This window comes from Ptiloglossa arizonensis, chromosome 10 (assembly GCF_051014685.1).
Source record: "Ptiloglossa arizonensis isolate GNS036 chromosome 10, iyPtiAriz1_principal, whole genome shotgun sequence".
Lineage (NCBI taxonomy): Eukaryota > Metazoa > Arthropoda > Insecta > Hymenoptera > Colletidae > Ptiloglossa > Ptiloglossa arizonensis.
The window spans coordinates 17,171,048-17,187,505 of record NC_135057.1 but is presented as its reverse complement, the minus strand read 5'-3'; the positions used below and the strand labels follow the sequence as shown (position 1 = coordinate 17,187,505).

The window sequence follows — 16,458 nt, the reverse complement described above, 5'->3', positions numbered from 1 at the left end:
GACACGTTCTTTCACTAATAACGGCCTCACCGGAAATATTTGAGAACGTTCGATGACTCCCAGCCGCAGATTTCTTCATATTGAAGCAGAAAATTAAAACCTCTCACAAATGACAAGAATTTGGCTTGTAAACTGACATTTTTAATCGAGAATAACTTTACGATGCATACACAAACCGACTGTTTCTATGGGGTTATGTTGACAAATGTCAAAGTTTATTGTACGACATCTATAATCTCTTTATTTCGATCACCAATTATCGGTAAAGCCATCTATCGGAAAACAGCGAAAGGAAAACTAGAGTTATATGACATCTATGATCTATTCGTTTCGACCACCATTTACCGCTAAAACCATCTATCGGAAAGCAGTGGAAACAAAGTTGTACAGCTAATAAAATCAAATTAAAGCACAAACATATTTATTAAACTTGTTTTTCCACGCTACAAATTACTTTTATTTTAAATGTCCGAAGGTTGTGTTTCACACTCGTAGATAAACGTCGCGTCTAACATTGATTCTGCAAGATGATGATCGGAGTGCGTGCTAGGCAAATACCTGTAAATTCGACTTATCAATTCGATATTATCATCTTTCGAACAATTTGTACAAATCACCTTCGATATGTTCTGAAAGAAATCAATCCTGTCTATTGTCACACACCAGAAATTAGTGATCGCGTATAATATTATTACCTTACTATCCAGGTATCTGATGAGGGCAGGACTTATACGGGAAATATTGTCGTCCGTATCATTTGTTCTCGTAAGATGTGCAAACATTCTTCCTCCAGCGATCGGTAAAAGATTCTCTCCCAATCTCACGACATCGTTTACTGCTGTAATAACCTACTCGGGAATACCAAATACGAACAAAATATATGTATTTTTGTATGCGGTGTAACATTATGCGTTGAATTAACCCACCTCCTCTGCTAGTTGATCGAAACCATTCACATATAATTGACAAACTTGATGTATTCTTAATTGATCGTTGTTAAGTTTCCAAATGGTTGCTAACGTTTGGCACCTACTCATCCACTGAATAGCCTGCATTGAACTTAACGTTTTAGCATCCGCAGTCTCTTGATGAATGAGATCTATCGATGCGGTAATTATTCGGCATAAAAATTCACTTCTCACACTGTCCCTTTTATCATCTCTATACCAAGTGAGCATTACTTTATCTGTTATAGTTTGAAAAAAATATGGTTGCACCTATATGTCCAAAGTTAAATAGACATTGCAATTACAGTTACGATGTAAAGTTTTTTCGGGAAATATTAGGACTTTTACTTACCACAGACTCGAATAAATTGTTCAACGGTTTTGTTACTTTTAAATTAAAATGTGCCATCATATACAAAACATTAGCTACTTGTGCATGTAAGCTTATTAAATCGTACCAAGCTGGTGCTTGAGAAATAGCTAATGCAGCAAATGGTTGTGGACCAGAACTACATCCCTCCCATATTTCTTCAGACGTCACTACAGTATTTTCGCCAGCTTCGAGCACTTCGGACTAAAACAATATTATTCCAAATTTCAACGTAAATCTTGTTCAAATAATACAAGTTAATTTTAAATTGTACAAAATGTCGAACCATTACATTGACTTACGTCGATGAATATTTCCAAAAATGTGACACAATGGCGTAAAAATGTAACCGACTCTTCGGTGGATAAATCATCTTCTTGTAAGTATAACTCTTCCCACATATCGGGAAGTCTCCCATATTTATTCATTAATTTTGCAACTGCTTCCATTCTCTTTTTTATATGAACTGACCATAACAAGCAACAGACACCTATATATACAACAATACATTTATAAAAAGAAAAATTAAAAAACTACATATTATGTACATACTTTTAAACACAAAAGGTTATCATTTACCGTGTCTCATATGTTTCATTGGTATTTGTCGTAAAACGTATAATGCAGCTTCGAGAGAATTTAATTGCGAAATATCTTTATTCCACGACATTACGAATTCCCAACATAAATTAGCTAATAGAACGCTACTTGTCAAACTATATGGAAAATGATGTTTTAATAGTGCGATTCGTTCTAAAAATGTTTAAAAAACGTATAGTACAATATTCATGTGAAAAAATACATGATTAGAAAATATTACAGAAAATTAAAATATAAAAGTACTTTACCTAAAATACATTTACTTGCAATGATATCACCAGCATCGTTTTCGATTCCATCCAATGTCGCAGACAGCTTTCCTGGATCTTGTTGCGACCCATCGATAATATTACTAGCTTCGTCTAAAGAATTTGTTATTTCGAAAGAGTCGTTCGATAATAACGTTTGATCAAATTCAATATCCGTTGTATCTACTAATTGAGCGGGATCAACACCTGTCGAAGCAACCCATTTTGCAACAATCTCTGATACTGAACCTATATACGATACGAATATAACATTGAAGTCCATGAAAATATAATCGCATAAATCTCACAATCCATTTACGTGTACCTTTTCCTTTCGAAAGAACCGATCTTAAAGAGATATCGAATTTTACAAACGGTAATGCAAAAAATTTTGTCGTGGCATCCGATGAAGGTTGTTGACTGAAATCAAATATTACTATAATAGTCTCGCAATTTTTTAATTAGTGATACGATTAATTAACAATTACCTTACGATAGCATCTAAAATTGTAATATCCTCGAGATTTCCAATAAGCAATGTAAATTGACAGCTATCGTTAGTAACATTTTCCCACTCGTTTGTTAAATTATACATTTCATCGTCTAGCTGTAAATTGCTAACGCAATCTTTGACTTCCGCTACTTTTGTTAAATCTTTCTTTTCTATATCATTATTGTCTTGAGTTTTTTTAACACACTTTTTTTTATGTCTCTCCAGATTCGTAGCGACAGCTCTACACGCTAAAGCAGCACTAAAGGCATTAAATGGTTTTGTTGAATCCGTAAGAATGTTACGAACATTTTTCCACCACAAAGATATTTCATCGTATTCTGCACATATCTCATCAACATCTGTAAGCATTAAAATCAATATTAATCAATATTAATCAATATTAATCAATATTAATCAATATTAATCAATATTACGGAAGCGACAACTTGCCGATCGTATATGATATTATCGATAAACAAATTTAAACCTTACTGGCTATCGAACAAATAGTATTTAACAGCTGTGTGAATTGTTTCAATTCAAGTCCTATGTGCATCTGTCTTTTTTTATTAAGCCAATAGATCAAAGCGAATTCCATTAAAACAAATGGTCGAATATTACTACTCGTAGCAACTTCTCTCCAAATTTCAATTCTATCGTTCGAATAGATACATCCATTGTATATTAACTGAGCTGAAAACCGTATTGAAAAGAAAAATTTAATGAAGATATCGATAAGTATTACACCTACATATTTGTAGGCACATCGCACATCAATCTACTTACAAATTTTAAGTTTCTTTTCCATTTTCAAATTTTGTTTTATATCTATCAATCCTGGTGTTCCTAGCTCAAAACAAGATAAAAAATCTACAAAAATTTTGCCGTCTTCTTTAAACTGTACTTCATTTTCCATCTTGAAGTTTGTGCGTGTGAAACTATTTATTGTGTTAGACAGTTTGAAAATTCTATGAATTTCTCGCTCAGAAGTTAATAAAATCAAGGCTAAATCTTTACTAGTCAGTTCATCGTTATTGGTAATAGAACTGTGATCTTCAAGACTATTGAAATGGAACCTAACGTGTTTATAAAATTTAATCACTTGTTGCAACTGTACTGTCAAAAAATAAAGTGTCTTTGCTGTGTGTTCCATCTCCTCTTTATCTGTAAATTACAAATCATATACCTAACTATATTCCGTAATATCTCTACAAAAGATATTAATGATGAATAATGTACCATATTCTTCAAGTTTTTTAATAAAACATTGAGTAGCTGTGAGCAAAGCATCGGGTATAGTGTTTTTATTTGCCATTAACATATCTATTATTTGTACTCGTATTTCATTAGTTTTCAAATCTGTACACACATTATGGATTTCTGACACTAATTTTTCATCATCAAATTCATCTACACGCAAGAAAGTCTTCAATTTTTGCAGAAGATGTATATCACGTGCCCTTTTACCATTCTTACTATTAAGTGCAAAATGAAATGGAACAGTAATTTCTTTCAGTCCACCCAATGGATCCATAAAAACACACGAATATTGTGGTTTATTTTTTGGTAAATGTGTATTATCATTCATACCGAACAGTCCGTAATTAATATACAGCAATCTGTATTATAACATAAAATTAACTCGATTATTTCATAGTAACTGTTAATATATAAATGTAGGAAAACTCACATTACTCACCGTCCATGTTTGCTAGCAGTAAATGTAGTAATTTTAGGACCTTGTTGTGTACCCCATATGTCTATCACACCCTTCTTTGGAGCATAAATAACTAAAAAAAGAGCAGAACGCAAATGCGTCACTTGCTTAAATTTACTAAATACTCTGTTTGTTCCAAAATCTTCTTCTTCCTCAGCTTCGATCCATCCACATTGAGCATCGCGATAACCCTTCCACATTCTCATGGCTATACCATGTCTATTATCTATCAATATTACTCTACCCAATACGTCTGATATTACTGATAACATTTTATTTGGACTGGATACTACTGAATAACCTTCTCGTGTAACATCGCTTAAACCAAACCTACAAGTCATTGGCTCAATTGGTTCATGAGCACTAGTTTTTGACACTTCGAATGATGTCTGATGTTTTGAATTCCCCCAACTCAGAGGAAACCAACTAAGAAAATAGAACAAAAAGTTATGTTAATTAAATGATAATATTTCAATTACAAAAATTTCTCAATAAAAGTTGCAAAACTAATTTTACCAGTGTAAACTTACACAATGCAACAAATCACAACTTAAATTGCTCTATCACACTCAGTTTTCGAAAAATACACATTTTTGTAAAAACCTAGGATTTTCGATAAAAATGAGGTATTACGTGAAAATTAAAAACTATAGGGGCTTCGGTTTGATCTTAAATAATTGAGGAGTTTTCCAAATCTAATAATAGAGCAATTATTAATTAATTATTAATTTTTTTGCTGGTTTTAAATAGTTACAAATGATCGTTAAAGTTTAAAAAAGTGCCGATGTACGTAGTTCTTACAAATTATTGTTGCATATTTACGAAAAGTTTTTTATTTAGCCGGAAACTGTACACCGTATTAAATTCTGTAGACATTTCTGAAAAAGAAAGCACACAGCAGAAGTATCGAAACGGTTTGCAATTCAAAGAGGCCGACAAAATATTCGTCCGCAACTCGTACATAGTGTTTTGCCGCCATGCGACGCGTCGGTCGGTTATCTTGACTAAACAGTACCGTAGCTACGCATAATTGATGCCAATAGGGATCGGTTTTTTATAAACATCAATATTTACTGTAACTTCTTGTTAAATTTCTCTAACATGTTTAATTTCTTTTTTTCATATATATCCTTATAACCACGAATTCGTAAATTAGAAATTAATTCCAGAACTACAAGTACATTTGTCTACTCACTTTTGGCTGTAATCCTTTTAATATGGAATTTAAATAGAATATGAAAAAAAAAACTATTTTCTTGTAATAAGTGTGTTGTAATCATTCCTCCTGGAAAACAATTTTTAAAATACACACAATTTCCAAATATAAATATCACTTTACAACATTTACTAAAGCTGAAATTGGATAAACATGCGTCACAACATTTGGGCGAAAACTATCTTTTAGTAAGTTCAAAGCACTGAAAAATCCAAACTTTAATGGTCATTCGTAACTATTTAAGACCAGCAAAAAAATTAATAACTCCTCTATCATTAGATTCGGAAAACTCTCCTCTATTATTTACGACCAAACCGAAGTCCTTATCGTTTTTAATTTACACGTAATACCTCATTTTTTATCGAAAATCCTGGGCTTTTACAAAAATGTGAGTTTTTCGAAAACTGCGAATAATAGAGCAAATCTGCTCCCAGATTCGTGTTTAGGTCCATAAATAGTATAAAGATCACCCAATGGATATTGCAAATTAAAATTTGTGTAGCACTGTGTTACCAGTACTTAAATGTGATTTCTTACAATGAAGTTAATAACATATGATAATAATAATAATAATATATGATAAATTAAATTTCAAAATCACATATTAAATAAGTTGAATAATGTACTTTAACAGCTCTCTTACAGGTTATATATCCTTTGATACTAAATGCATAACATGAATTTATTATGCAACACTCACGGAACAGCAGTTCCAATAGCATTCGCTAGTTTGCTGGCCATTGCTAATGCAACATCAGATAACACTGGAGCTGCACCACCTTCCAATGCATAATGGAAACCAATAAATGGTCTTTTACCAGTTGCAATAACTAAACTGTGTTGTGGTGCGCTAGATCTGTAAGATGCATTACATCCACCACATATTGAAGCTGTCATTAAATGATCAAAACTATTTACAGAAGTAGTGCCAATTACTTCTGAATCGTTTACAATATCCTGATTTTTATAGCCCCATTTTTTATATGATAAATTTGTGACAGGTGGTAAATCATCACCATTTGCTTGAACTATAACAAAATATTATTATAAGTACCAAATGTGCATAATTATAATTTTGAATTTCTGAAACATAAATTTATTACTATACCTCTGGCCAAATGATTACGGCATGCGCGTAATGTTGAAAATAATGGAAAACCTTGAAATACACATACAACACTATTATAAATTACATGTAGTTCTTCGGCCAAACCAGTATCTCCTGCATGTTTAGCTGAACGAAAAGACTGGCATTTTAACCCTATGACTGACTCATTATGTAGTTGTTCTCCTAACAATAATGCACCTGCCTACATTAAAGACAAATATTTTTGCACCAACACATTTAGTTCTAAATATATATTCAAAGGCAATGGTAATAATTACAGAATATAACTTACTTCTGTGTAAAATCTAACGAAACCAGTATTGAAACCAACTATAATACACGTCCAATCTGGATTAGCACCACTAGCCTTTCCCAATGATAATAAAGGCAAACAAATTACACATGTTATCCATTCACTAAAAACACTTTCAATATATGAACATATTTAACACAAAATTTGTTATGTTAAAGAAGCATACACTTCAATGAAACATTATTGTAATAAAAACTCACTTTGGCTCTTTTGCAACTTCTCCATTCCATGTCATACAAAACTTGGATTTTGTCTCATCTGGTTCTAAAGAATCCCACTTTGCTAATATGAAATGACAATGTTAAATATTAATGTATTCATAGTTTTAAACTCAAACATTTTATGCTTATCTTTTGGATAAATTTGATCTAATATTAAAAGTACACTGTCAAAAAATATGTTTAAACAAAGGACATATATATATGCGACATTATATATAAAATGTATAAAGCAATACGTACAAATTAATATAATCATCTTTGTATTATATACCATAGCAAGAACATCACCTGCTGATGACAATGATATAAAACAGTCTTGTAGCGGTAACTCATATTTTGGAATGTCAGCTGAAAAATTTCTAGCATTGACATTTTTCATACCTTTAAATGACAAAACAAAAAAGAATTTAATAACTCACATCTTCCAGTAAAATCACCAAAGAGTACCTTCTTTATATATTTTGTATTGGTTAAATTTGCAATTCCCTTAATTTGACAAGACATGTCTAATTAATTACATCAATACAATTATTTCACCAGGTTATAATTTTCCCCACTCCGACGTTGTAAATATTAATCAAAATGTATAAGTGTCGACAATTCAACATTCATGTTTAACAAAAAGATAATACACGACGAATTTTCGTATGTTTGCAAACAGGATAGTATACTGCAGAGATACGTTTATAAATTCACAATTCGTAAGAAACTCATAAACACTGGTACTATTCTTATCGCATTGATAATGCGGTACGAGCTACAAAAAGAAGAATCATACAAAGGTCTAAACGAATCGACAACGTTGTGTACAAAATGTAGATATGGATCATTTATTCATACAGAACGGTGGGTACATATATTTCAAGTCAAAATGGAGAACACGTGTTGCATGACATCACGTGATGTAATTTGCGACGTTTAGAAACAGTCACTAGAGTTTTTCTGATTGGACAAAATAGACTGTTAGGACCAATGGAATAGTTCGTTTCTCCGCAATGGTCCGCGTAACGTATTCAGCCATTTTGTTATTATTTTCGAAAATCTTTAGGTTGGGTTTAAGAACAACGTACACAGCCAGTTTTCTCGTTTGTTGTTGAAATTTAAAGGGAAAAAACAAGAAATTCGTATGAGATTTAAGAAACAAGGTTGCGACTAAGAACGGCCTCGGTGGGTATCGTACATTTACAAGTACGGAGCTCTCTTCGCTGACGATCGTCGCAAACTTAGCAGGGACAGGAGAGAGGAGCGAGAGAACGTGCGAAAGTTAGTGAGAAAGAGAGAGAACGAGCCGGTGAGGAACAGCGAGAGTGTGTGAAACGAGGAACGAAATCGGTCGCGCGCGGGAATCAGCGGTTGTTGTGTGTTTGGCCTTTTTCTGCTTGTGATTTATTGCGAGAGATTGTGACTGCTGATGCGAGACGTGTGTTTTTTTACTTAAGAATCGAAAATCTACGTGAGGGAGTTGATGCGGTATGTTCAAATGTCGTTCACGACACATTTATTTCTTGGACAACGACGCAATGAGTAAAGTGGACCCGGACAACAAAAACCTAAGAATTCCAATGATTTGTTTACCGATATTTTTGCACTTCTATCATTTTTTACTTATACTCGATTAAATATATTGTAAAAAATATTTTTACGCGCTGAATTTATAAACATTGCACATAATAAATTTCCACATAACCTTGTTTGCGATTGTCAAATGTAGGTTAGGTCGAGCGGTCGCAGTGCGGTGACCTCCCTCGCTACACGTTAACAGCGATTTCCTAGTTTATTATTGCTTCTATTCAGTTTCATTGTTTACATTATGCCCTATTTTTTTTAAACGTTCCCAAATTTGTTACAGACAGAAATAAAATTTTCTCGTGCAGAAGCAATACAATTAGTTGATACTGCTGCCTTTTATAGATTCCTATAGTATTTCTTTCCATAGAATTATAGCAATGTAAGACAAATGGATTGTTAAAAATAATTAAATAATCAACAAAGAATCAATATTGAAAGTATAACATGTATATCAAACATGAAAATTGATTTGTTTTTGTGGTTTTAATTATAATTGTAGACATAATTCTAAAAATGTTTATGTTACTAAATTGTATCAAATTATATGGTTTGACTATTTACCTATCTCTGCAATAAATTAATACCTTTGTAAATGTGGTACTTTGTAATATTTATGCCTAACTGTAATTTGATATATGTATTTAATTTTAATATATATTAAACAACTATATGAAATTTAATTATTTTCAGATAGAGTGTGCAAAAGCTGGGCAATTTACAATAAATAATGGCAACTTTAGCAGAACAAGCATCCAAACTTTTAGATTTTAATCAGAAGCTTGACATAACGCTTCTTGATAACATAGTAGGTTGTATGTACACTGGGATAGGAGAGCAACAGAGAGTTGCACAGGAAGTATTAACCACGCTTAAAGAACATCCAAATGCATGGACACGTGTAGATACCATTCTAGAATATTCACAGGTAATTTTTCCTATTCAGAATTATTGTTTCTTAAAAGGATTGCAGAACTTTTTTGCTCATGTATCATTGTTTATATATATATATATATATATGTATATATATATATGTAGTACCAACAAACAAAGTATTATGCTTTACAAATATTGGAACAAGTAATAAAGACACGATGGAAAGTATTACCACGAAATCAGTGTGAAGGTATAAAAAAATATATTGTAGGCCTTATCATAAAAACAAGCAGTGATCCAGAAACAATGGAAACATCTAAAGTTTACCTTAATAAACTTAATATGATTTTAGTTCAGGTAAGTTATTTAAGAAAGCAAGTCATCCTTTTCATTTTAATTAAGTATATATTTTTTGGCATAGGTTTTAAAAAGAGAATGGCCAAAAAACTGGGAATCCTTTATTGGTGACATTGTTGGGGCAAGCAAAACAAATGAAAGTCTTTGTCAAAACAATATGACAATTTTGAAATTATTGTCAGAAGAAGTATTTGATTTTTCTAGTGGACAAATGACACAAACAAAAGCAAAACACTTAAAGGACACAATGTGTAGTGAATTCTCACAGATCTTTCAACTTTGTCAATTTGTATTGGAAAACTCACAAAATGTTCCACTAGTAGCAGTTACATTAGAAACGCTTTTAAGGTTTTTAAATTGGATTCCCCTTGGATATATTTTTGAAACAAAATTGATAAGTACTCTAATATTCAAGGTAATTAAAACATGTTTTTTGTCCAATATATATAACTGTTTTTTAACACAATTATCTTTGTTATTCTGATTGCAGTTCTTGAATGTTCCAATATTCAGAAATGTTACGTTAAAATGCTTAACTGAAATTGCTGCTGTCACGGTAACCACATATGATGATGCATTTGTAATGTTGTTTATTAATGTAATGCGGCAGTTGGAACAAATTCTACCGCTTGATACTAATATACGTGAAGCATACGCTGTCGGCCAAGATCAAGAACAGAACTTCATTCAAAATCTAGCTATATTTCTCTGCACGTATTTAAAAGAACATGGTCAATTCATAGAGAAGAAGCAGTTAAACGAAATGTTGGTTAAAGCATTGCACTATCTTATGTTGATTTCTGAAGTTGAAGAAGTCGAAATCTTCAAAATCTGTTTGGAATATTGGAGCGCATTAGCAATTGATTTATATAGAGAAATTCCATTTATTGCTCAACCAGCACACATAGTATTAGTAAAAAACATAATTCCACCTAGAAGATTATTCTACTGTCCAGTTTTAACGAAAGTGCGATACATTATGATTAGTAGAATGGCTAAACCAGAAGAAGTTCTTGTTGTAGAAAATGAAAATGGAGAAGTTGTCCGAGAATTTATGAAGGATACTGATTCTATTAATTTATATAAAAATATGAGAGAGACTCTTGTGTATCTTACTCATCTTGACTATATAGATACTGAAAGAATAATGACTGAGAAACTACAAAATCAAGTAAACGGTACAGAATGGTCTTGGAAGAATCTTAATGCGGTAAATATTTTCAAAATGTTATGATAAAACTTCTAGTGGTATTATAATTTTAAACTAATAATTTTTATAATTCTCTTATCAGTTATGCTGGGCAATAGGTAGTATTTCTGGCGCAATGCATGAAGAAGATGAAAAGCGATTTTTAGTAACTGTGATCAAGGACCTTCTTGGCCTTTGTGAACAAAAAAAGGGCAAAGATAATAAAGCTATCATTGCTAGCAATATTATGTATGTAGTCGGACAATATCCAAGATTTCTCAGAGCACACTGGAAATTTTTAAAGACTGTTGTAAATAAATTGTTTGAATTTATGCATGGTAAGAACAGTATAACATACATAACGTATTTTAAAATAGAGATGATCGAATATATATATCGTATATAAATAAAACAGAATGCAAGGAACTCAATATTTTTTGTAATATGAATTTTATTTTGATTAAAATCTTTTATTTTGTTATTTTATGGCACAAATAACATTATAGAAGATTTCCTAAGTAATTAATAAACATTTATTATAGAAACCCACGATGGAGTGCAAGATATGGCCTGTGACACATTTATAAAAATAGCACTAAAATGCAGGAGACATTTTGTTACAGTACAATTAGGAGAGGCAATACCGTTTATTGAAGAAATTCTTTCTACTATTAGTAGTATCATCTGTGACCTTCAAACACAGCAGGTAAAACAATTCAGTAGCAAAAAAAAACGATTTAATGGTTATATGTACCGCATATAAAAAATTGTAATATACTCGTTGGAATCTGTTATATTCTCTTAATTTAGATATTGGAATGATATTATGATAATATAGTAATTAATTATATGTTAAATACAAAATTTGTTAGTGAATCTTATTCAACTGTAATGTAGGTACATACGTTTTATGAAGCGGTTGGTTATATGATAAATGCACAGACAGACACAGTAGTTCAGGAACAATTGATAGAAAAATACATGCTTCTTCCAAATCAAGTTTGGGATGATATTATAAGTCAAGCATCAAAAGTAAGTAATATATGGTATAAAATACCTTTCAATGTACGTATTATATTTTTATTTTTCGATTAAAACATTTTGGTTTTAGAATGTAGATGTATTGAAAGACCAAGAAGCTGTGAAACACCTCGCTAGCATTTTAAAAACAAACGTTAGGGCCTGCAAAGCTCTTGGGCATCATTATGTGATACAATTAGGAAGAATATATTTAGATATGTTGAACGTTTATAAGGTATATTTATAACACCTAGTAATGTATTTAATATTTTAATGGATAAATTAATACTTGTTTTCTATCTCTAGGTTATGAGTGAAAATATAAGTGCTGCAATAGCTTTAAATGGTGAAATAGTAATGGAACAGTCTTTAATTAAGAGTATGAGAGTAGTAAAAAAAGAAACATTAAAATTGATCTCAGATTGGATCAGTAGAACACCCGACCATCAAATGGTAAAATTCTTTCTTTATACGTAAATACACTTTTCAGTAATGTCCACAGTTTTTAACACTCACATTTGTTATAAACGATATTATTTAAATTATAGTTGTACTTTATGCATAAAATATTTATTAAAAAATGAATTTAAGTTTTTGCTACATTATATTACCATCAATGTAATTTAATTTATTGTATATATTTACCAGGTTTTAGAAAACTTTATACCACCGTTATTGGATGCTGTGTTGCTGGATTATCAAAAAACGAATGTTCATTGTGCTCGAGAACCAGAGGTGCTGAGTGCTATGGCCACTATAGTAAATAAATTAGAAGGTCACATTACGAGTGAAGTACCGAAAATATTTGATGCTGTGTTCGAGTGTACCTTAGAAATGATCAACAAAGATTTTGAAGAATTTCCAGAACATAGAACAAATTTCTTTTTACTTCTACAGGTACACCAATTACTATTATTATTATTACTACTACTACTACTACTACTACTACTACTACTACTACTACTACTACTACTACTATTATTATTATTATTATTGTAATACAAACATTCAATGTTTCGAATTCTTTTCTGTTTTAGGCCGTGAATGTTTACTGTTTTCCTGCATTTCTCTCAATTCCACCAGCACAATTTAAACTTGTTCTTGATTCAATAATTTGGGCTTTCAAACATACAATGAGAAACGTTGCAGATACAGGGCTCCAAATACTTTATCAACTTTTGCAAAATATTGAAAATGAGCAAGCTGCTCAAAGTTTCTATCAAACATATTTCACAGATATTCTTCAACACATATTCAGTGTAGTCACAGATACGTCTCATATAGCAGGTAAATATATAAAAGCAGCTTTTATACGAATCATTTTACTTGTTTTATTTTTTCATTATTGTTGTATATTTAATTTGTTTGTTGCTATAATTACTTAGGCCTTACCATGCATGCTACTATTTTGGCATACATGTTTTCATTGGTTGAACTCGGACGAATCCAGGTACCATTAGGTCCTGTACCAGATAATACATTATATGTTCAAGAATTTGTTGCAAGATTGCTTAAAGCAGCGTTTCCACATTTGACTGATAATCAGATTAAAATTACTGTACAAGGTTTATTTAATCTTGATCAAGATATCCCTGCATTCAAGGAACATCTTAGAGATTTCCTTGTTCAAATTAGGGTGAGTAATAATGATGGTGTTCATTATTTTCCATTCATATAAAAATGGAGTCATATTTTATATTGTATTTCTTTTTAAAGGAATACACCGGCGAAGATGACTCTGATCTCTATTTAGAAGAACGAGAAAATGCTTTACTAGTGGCTCAAGAAGAAAAAAGGCGACAACAAATGGCAGTTCCAGGAATACTTAATCCTCATGAAATACCAGAAGAAATGCAGGATTGAATTACCAGTCGTCCTCGTTATTTGCTTCCTGCACATCTCAATGAGAAACATTCTGTTACAGAGACTATCGTATCCTTTAATCTACAACTTTCTCCACAACGTGTTCCACAATTACCGTCAAAATGGATATACATTATTATATACTTTTTAAAGCCAAGTTTACGATATAACATTCTTGTTAAGGAGGTAAGCCCGAAACGTGGTAATTGTTTACGTGTTATGCAATTTTAATAGAATTGAAACTTCTGTTGTGAGTAACATGTAAATGCATGCTAAACAATACTGTTTAATGTAATAAAAAAGTAGTATTTGTATACTGATATTAGCACTAATAAGACATATGTTCTACGAAATGGATATAGGGCAAAAATTATTACGAATATTAAAAAATGTCCAAGAGAAAATGTAAGAGCATTTGATATCAATGATACATGATAATACATATAACAATGTATTTCAAGTTTCTAAAAACAAGATTCTCTCATAGTATGTCTTATGCATATGTTGCATCTTCATTATTCTAAATTATTTTAAACTATCACAAATTGTACTATGCATGTCTTATAATGACGATTATGATTACTTGATAATTATATTGAGACACAAAGATTAATAATATCCGTTTGTATATTTAATGGAAAAGTATAGATAAAACAGTTTTTCAAAATAAATTAAATTCGAATTAAAATGTTTAGTACATATTATACATAAAGTAGTATTGTTTCAGCAGCTTTAGATGATGTTACTCGTATATGTGGGTTTTTATCTGCATAAAGTTGTATGATATTGCTATTATTATTACTATATATAGATATATAGAAATATATAGAGGAATCCAAAGGAATTTTGTAAATTAAACGAAATGTCACACATAGCATTTGTTTAGGTTTCACTTCTCTAGTAATTCCTATATACCTATTGATCAATCAGAAATATGTTTAAAGTAAAAAAAACAGTCTACATTTTCTTTATACATAACAAATATAGTTAAATGGAAGAAACAAATATTTTAGTAATTGAAGTATTTTACACATATTTTAAATATTATACCCAATGAAGAGAGAAAGTTGTTAGTATTTATGTTGATTTACAGAAAATTTTTGTTTCTTTTATGTTTATTTTTTCAACTTTATAAAATATTTCTTTAATCAAATTTAATATAAAGAAAAAACATTGCTGCCAGGTTTCTAAGTAGGATATAAAAGTATCAAGTGATCTTTACATTTGACTGAATAGATGACACAAATAGGTCAACAAAATATTTTCCATTAGTGTTGTGCCCTTTTTACAATGTGAAGAATACTATTATATCAAATGGAGTTCAACATGTAACTGATACTTTAACTTTCTAAAATTAAAGTTAATTGATTTCATTTTATTATGTTATTCACTTTTCTGTTACACTTATCTAATCATATTTTGTACAACAATTCATGAATTTAATGAATATTCAAATTTAAACTTCAAAGAAAAGAAAATTTTCTTATCGTTCGAGCTTGCCTCCATTACAATAAATGCTATAGGTGCTTTAACTTATGAATCACAAATAATCTTGACGCATGGTAATACAATTTAATACATGTTTAACATTGGTACATGATCTATAGAAAAACTGTGAAGGTAGTAATTACTCAATAGACACTATAATAAATTTCATAAAAAACAAGCTGTGTGAAAATGTGACATAAAAAAAAATGTAAAAAATGCTTGGCTCTATTCGTGAATTGAGAATTGTTTCTTACAATTCCCGTTTTAAAACTTCTATTGTATAACAAAATTCTTTGTTTGAAAATAACATTAAGTATCAGTATCAAAATATTTACTGCCGATATCGCACTTTTCTTCGAAGTGAATAAAAATAGAAACTGATGTCACAACGGGAATGTAACAGATGTGTGTACCGTTACTGCATTTTAATGAAATGTCAACGATTTGTATCATACAAATGAATTGAAGTAGCTCTGCTTGGAACCCTGAAGCCATTACATTTGATACTATGCGACTCGGGTCTCAAGCTAGGCCGCTATGACTGCAACAAGAAGATCGAAAAAAATGAAAGAATCAATGTAACTTGATTTCGTTGTTCTTTACTAGTAGGCTGTATTTATTTGCAACCGGTATTGCAAACAAACAAAAATTTGACGGCATTTTTCAAACGATTTGTGGTATACTTTGTAAACATTTATCGCAAAAAATTATTTGTATGCATAGATGTAATAAGTTACAAAATGTATTTAGTCATACATAGTCGTATGTGATAAGACTACTTGTAATGAGGAAAGTGCTTAAAAGTCATAAGATATCGAAGTAATAATCGTATCTAAAATAAAGCTGCAACTAAATGTTTTATAAGC

At 30.9% G+C, this 16,458-nt stretch overlaps 2 protein-coding genes across 10 annotated transcripts; one reads left to right on the top strand and one right to left on the bottom strand.

Annotated features, from left to right (window-relative positions):
- Positions 1-404: 404 nt before the first annotated feature.
- Rab3-gap (Rab3 GTPase activating protein) lies at positions 405-8,431 on the bottom strand. Of its 5 annotated transcripts, none has more exons than XM_076322512.1 (19): positions 7,653-8,421; positions 7,474-7,581; positions 7,213-7,294; positions 6,992-7,124; positions 6,700-6,901; positions 6,292-6,619; positions 4,358-4,801; positions 3,898-4,277; positions 3,445-3,822; positions 3,151-3,351; positions 2,654-3,017; positions 2,491-2,585; positions 2,166-2,414; positions 1,897-2,070; positions 1,620-1,807; positions 1,300-1,521; positions 927-1,217; positions 696-848; positions 405-558 (listed from the first exon to the last, which is right to left on the bottom strand). In XM_076322512.1, exons 1-19 carry the CDS (start codon positions 7,735-7,737, stop codon positions 547-549), a joined length of 4,089 nt encoding a protein of 1,362 aa, XP_076178627.1. In that variant the 5' UTR covers positions 7,738-8,421; the 3' UTR covers positions 405-546. The 5 variants fall into 5 exon arrangements, with proteins under 5 accessions (XP_076178627.1, XP_076178625.1, XP_076178628.1 ...); XM_076322510.1 differs by having other exon boundaries at positions 405-629; positions 7,653-8,420; XM_076322513.1 differs by having other exon boundaries at positions 405-629; positions 7,474-7,592; positions 7,653-8,419.
- On the top strand, positions 8,306-14,699 carry Emb (exportin-1 emb). 5 transcript variants are annotated; one of them, XM_076322520.1, is made up of 14 exons: positions 8,306-8,524; positions 9,497-9,727; positions 9,838-10,032; positions 10,097-10,447; positions 10,523-11,242; positions 11,325-11,559; positions 11,764-11,927; positions 12,119-12,253; positions 12,333-12,476; positions 12,548-12,694; positions 12,890-13,138; positions 13,279-13,528; positions 13,627-13,877; positions 13,958-14,699. In XM_076322520.1, exons 2-14 carry the CDS (start codon positions 9,530-9,532, stop codon positions 14,102-14,104), a joined length of 3,186 nt encoding a protein of 1,061 aa, XP_076178635.1. In that variant the 5' UTR covers positions 8,306-8,524; positions 9,497-9,529; the 3' UTR covers positions 14,105-14,699. The 5 variants fall into 5 exon arrangements, with proteins under 5 accessions (XP_076178635.1, XP_076178634.1, XP_076178632.1 ...); XM_076322519.1 differs by having other exon boundaries at positions 9,493-9,727; XM_076322517.1 differs by having other exon boundaries at positions 8,306-8,703.
- Positions 14,700-16,458: the final 1,759 nt, after the last annotated feature.

What these genes read in the sequence shown, in the direction of transcription:
- Rab3-gap (XM_076322510.1), bottom strand. Translation starts at nt 7,737, where the DNA reads ATGTCTTGTCAAATTAAGGGAATTGCAAATTTAACCAATACAAAATAT. An exon ending in AAAGATGATTATATTAATTT is followed by an intron (nt 7,295 to 7,473) that starts GTACGTATTGCT and finishes ATTTCATATTAG; the next exon opens with CAAAGTGGGATTCTTTAGAA. An exon ending in ACAATTTATTCGAGTCTGTG is followed by an intron (nt 1,218 to 1,299) that starts GTAAGTAAAAGT and finishes TTGGACATATAG; the next exon opens with GTGCAACCATATTTTTTTCA.
- Emb (XM_076322520.1), top strand. Translation starts at nt 9,530, where the DNA reads ATGGCAACTTTAGCAGAACAAGCATCCAAACTTTTAGATTTTAATCAG. An exon ending in ATTTCTTTTTACTTCTACAG is followed by an intron (nt 13,139 to 13,278) that starts GTACACCAATTA and finishes TTTCTGTTTTAG; the next exon opens with GCCGTGAATGTTTACTGTTT. An exon ending in ATTTCCTTGTTCAAATTAGG is followed by an intron (nt 13,878 to 13,957) that starts GTGAGTAATAAT and finishes TTCTTTTTAAAG; the next exon opens with GAATACACCGGCGAAGATGA.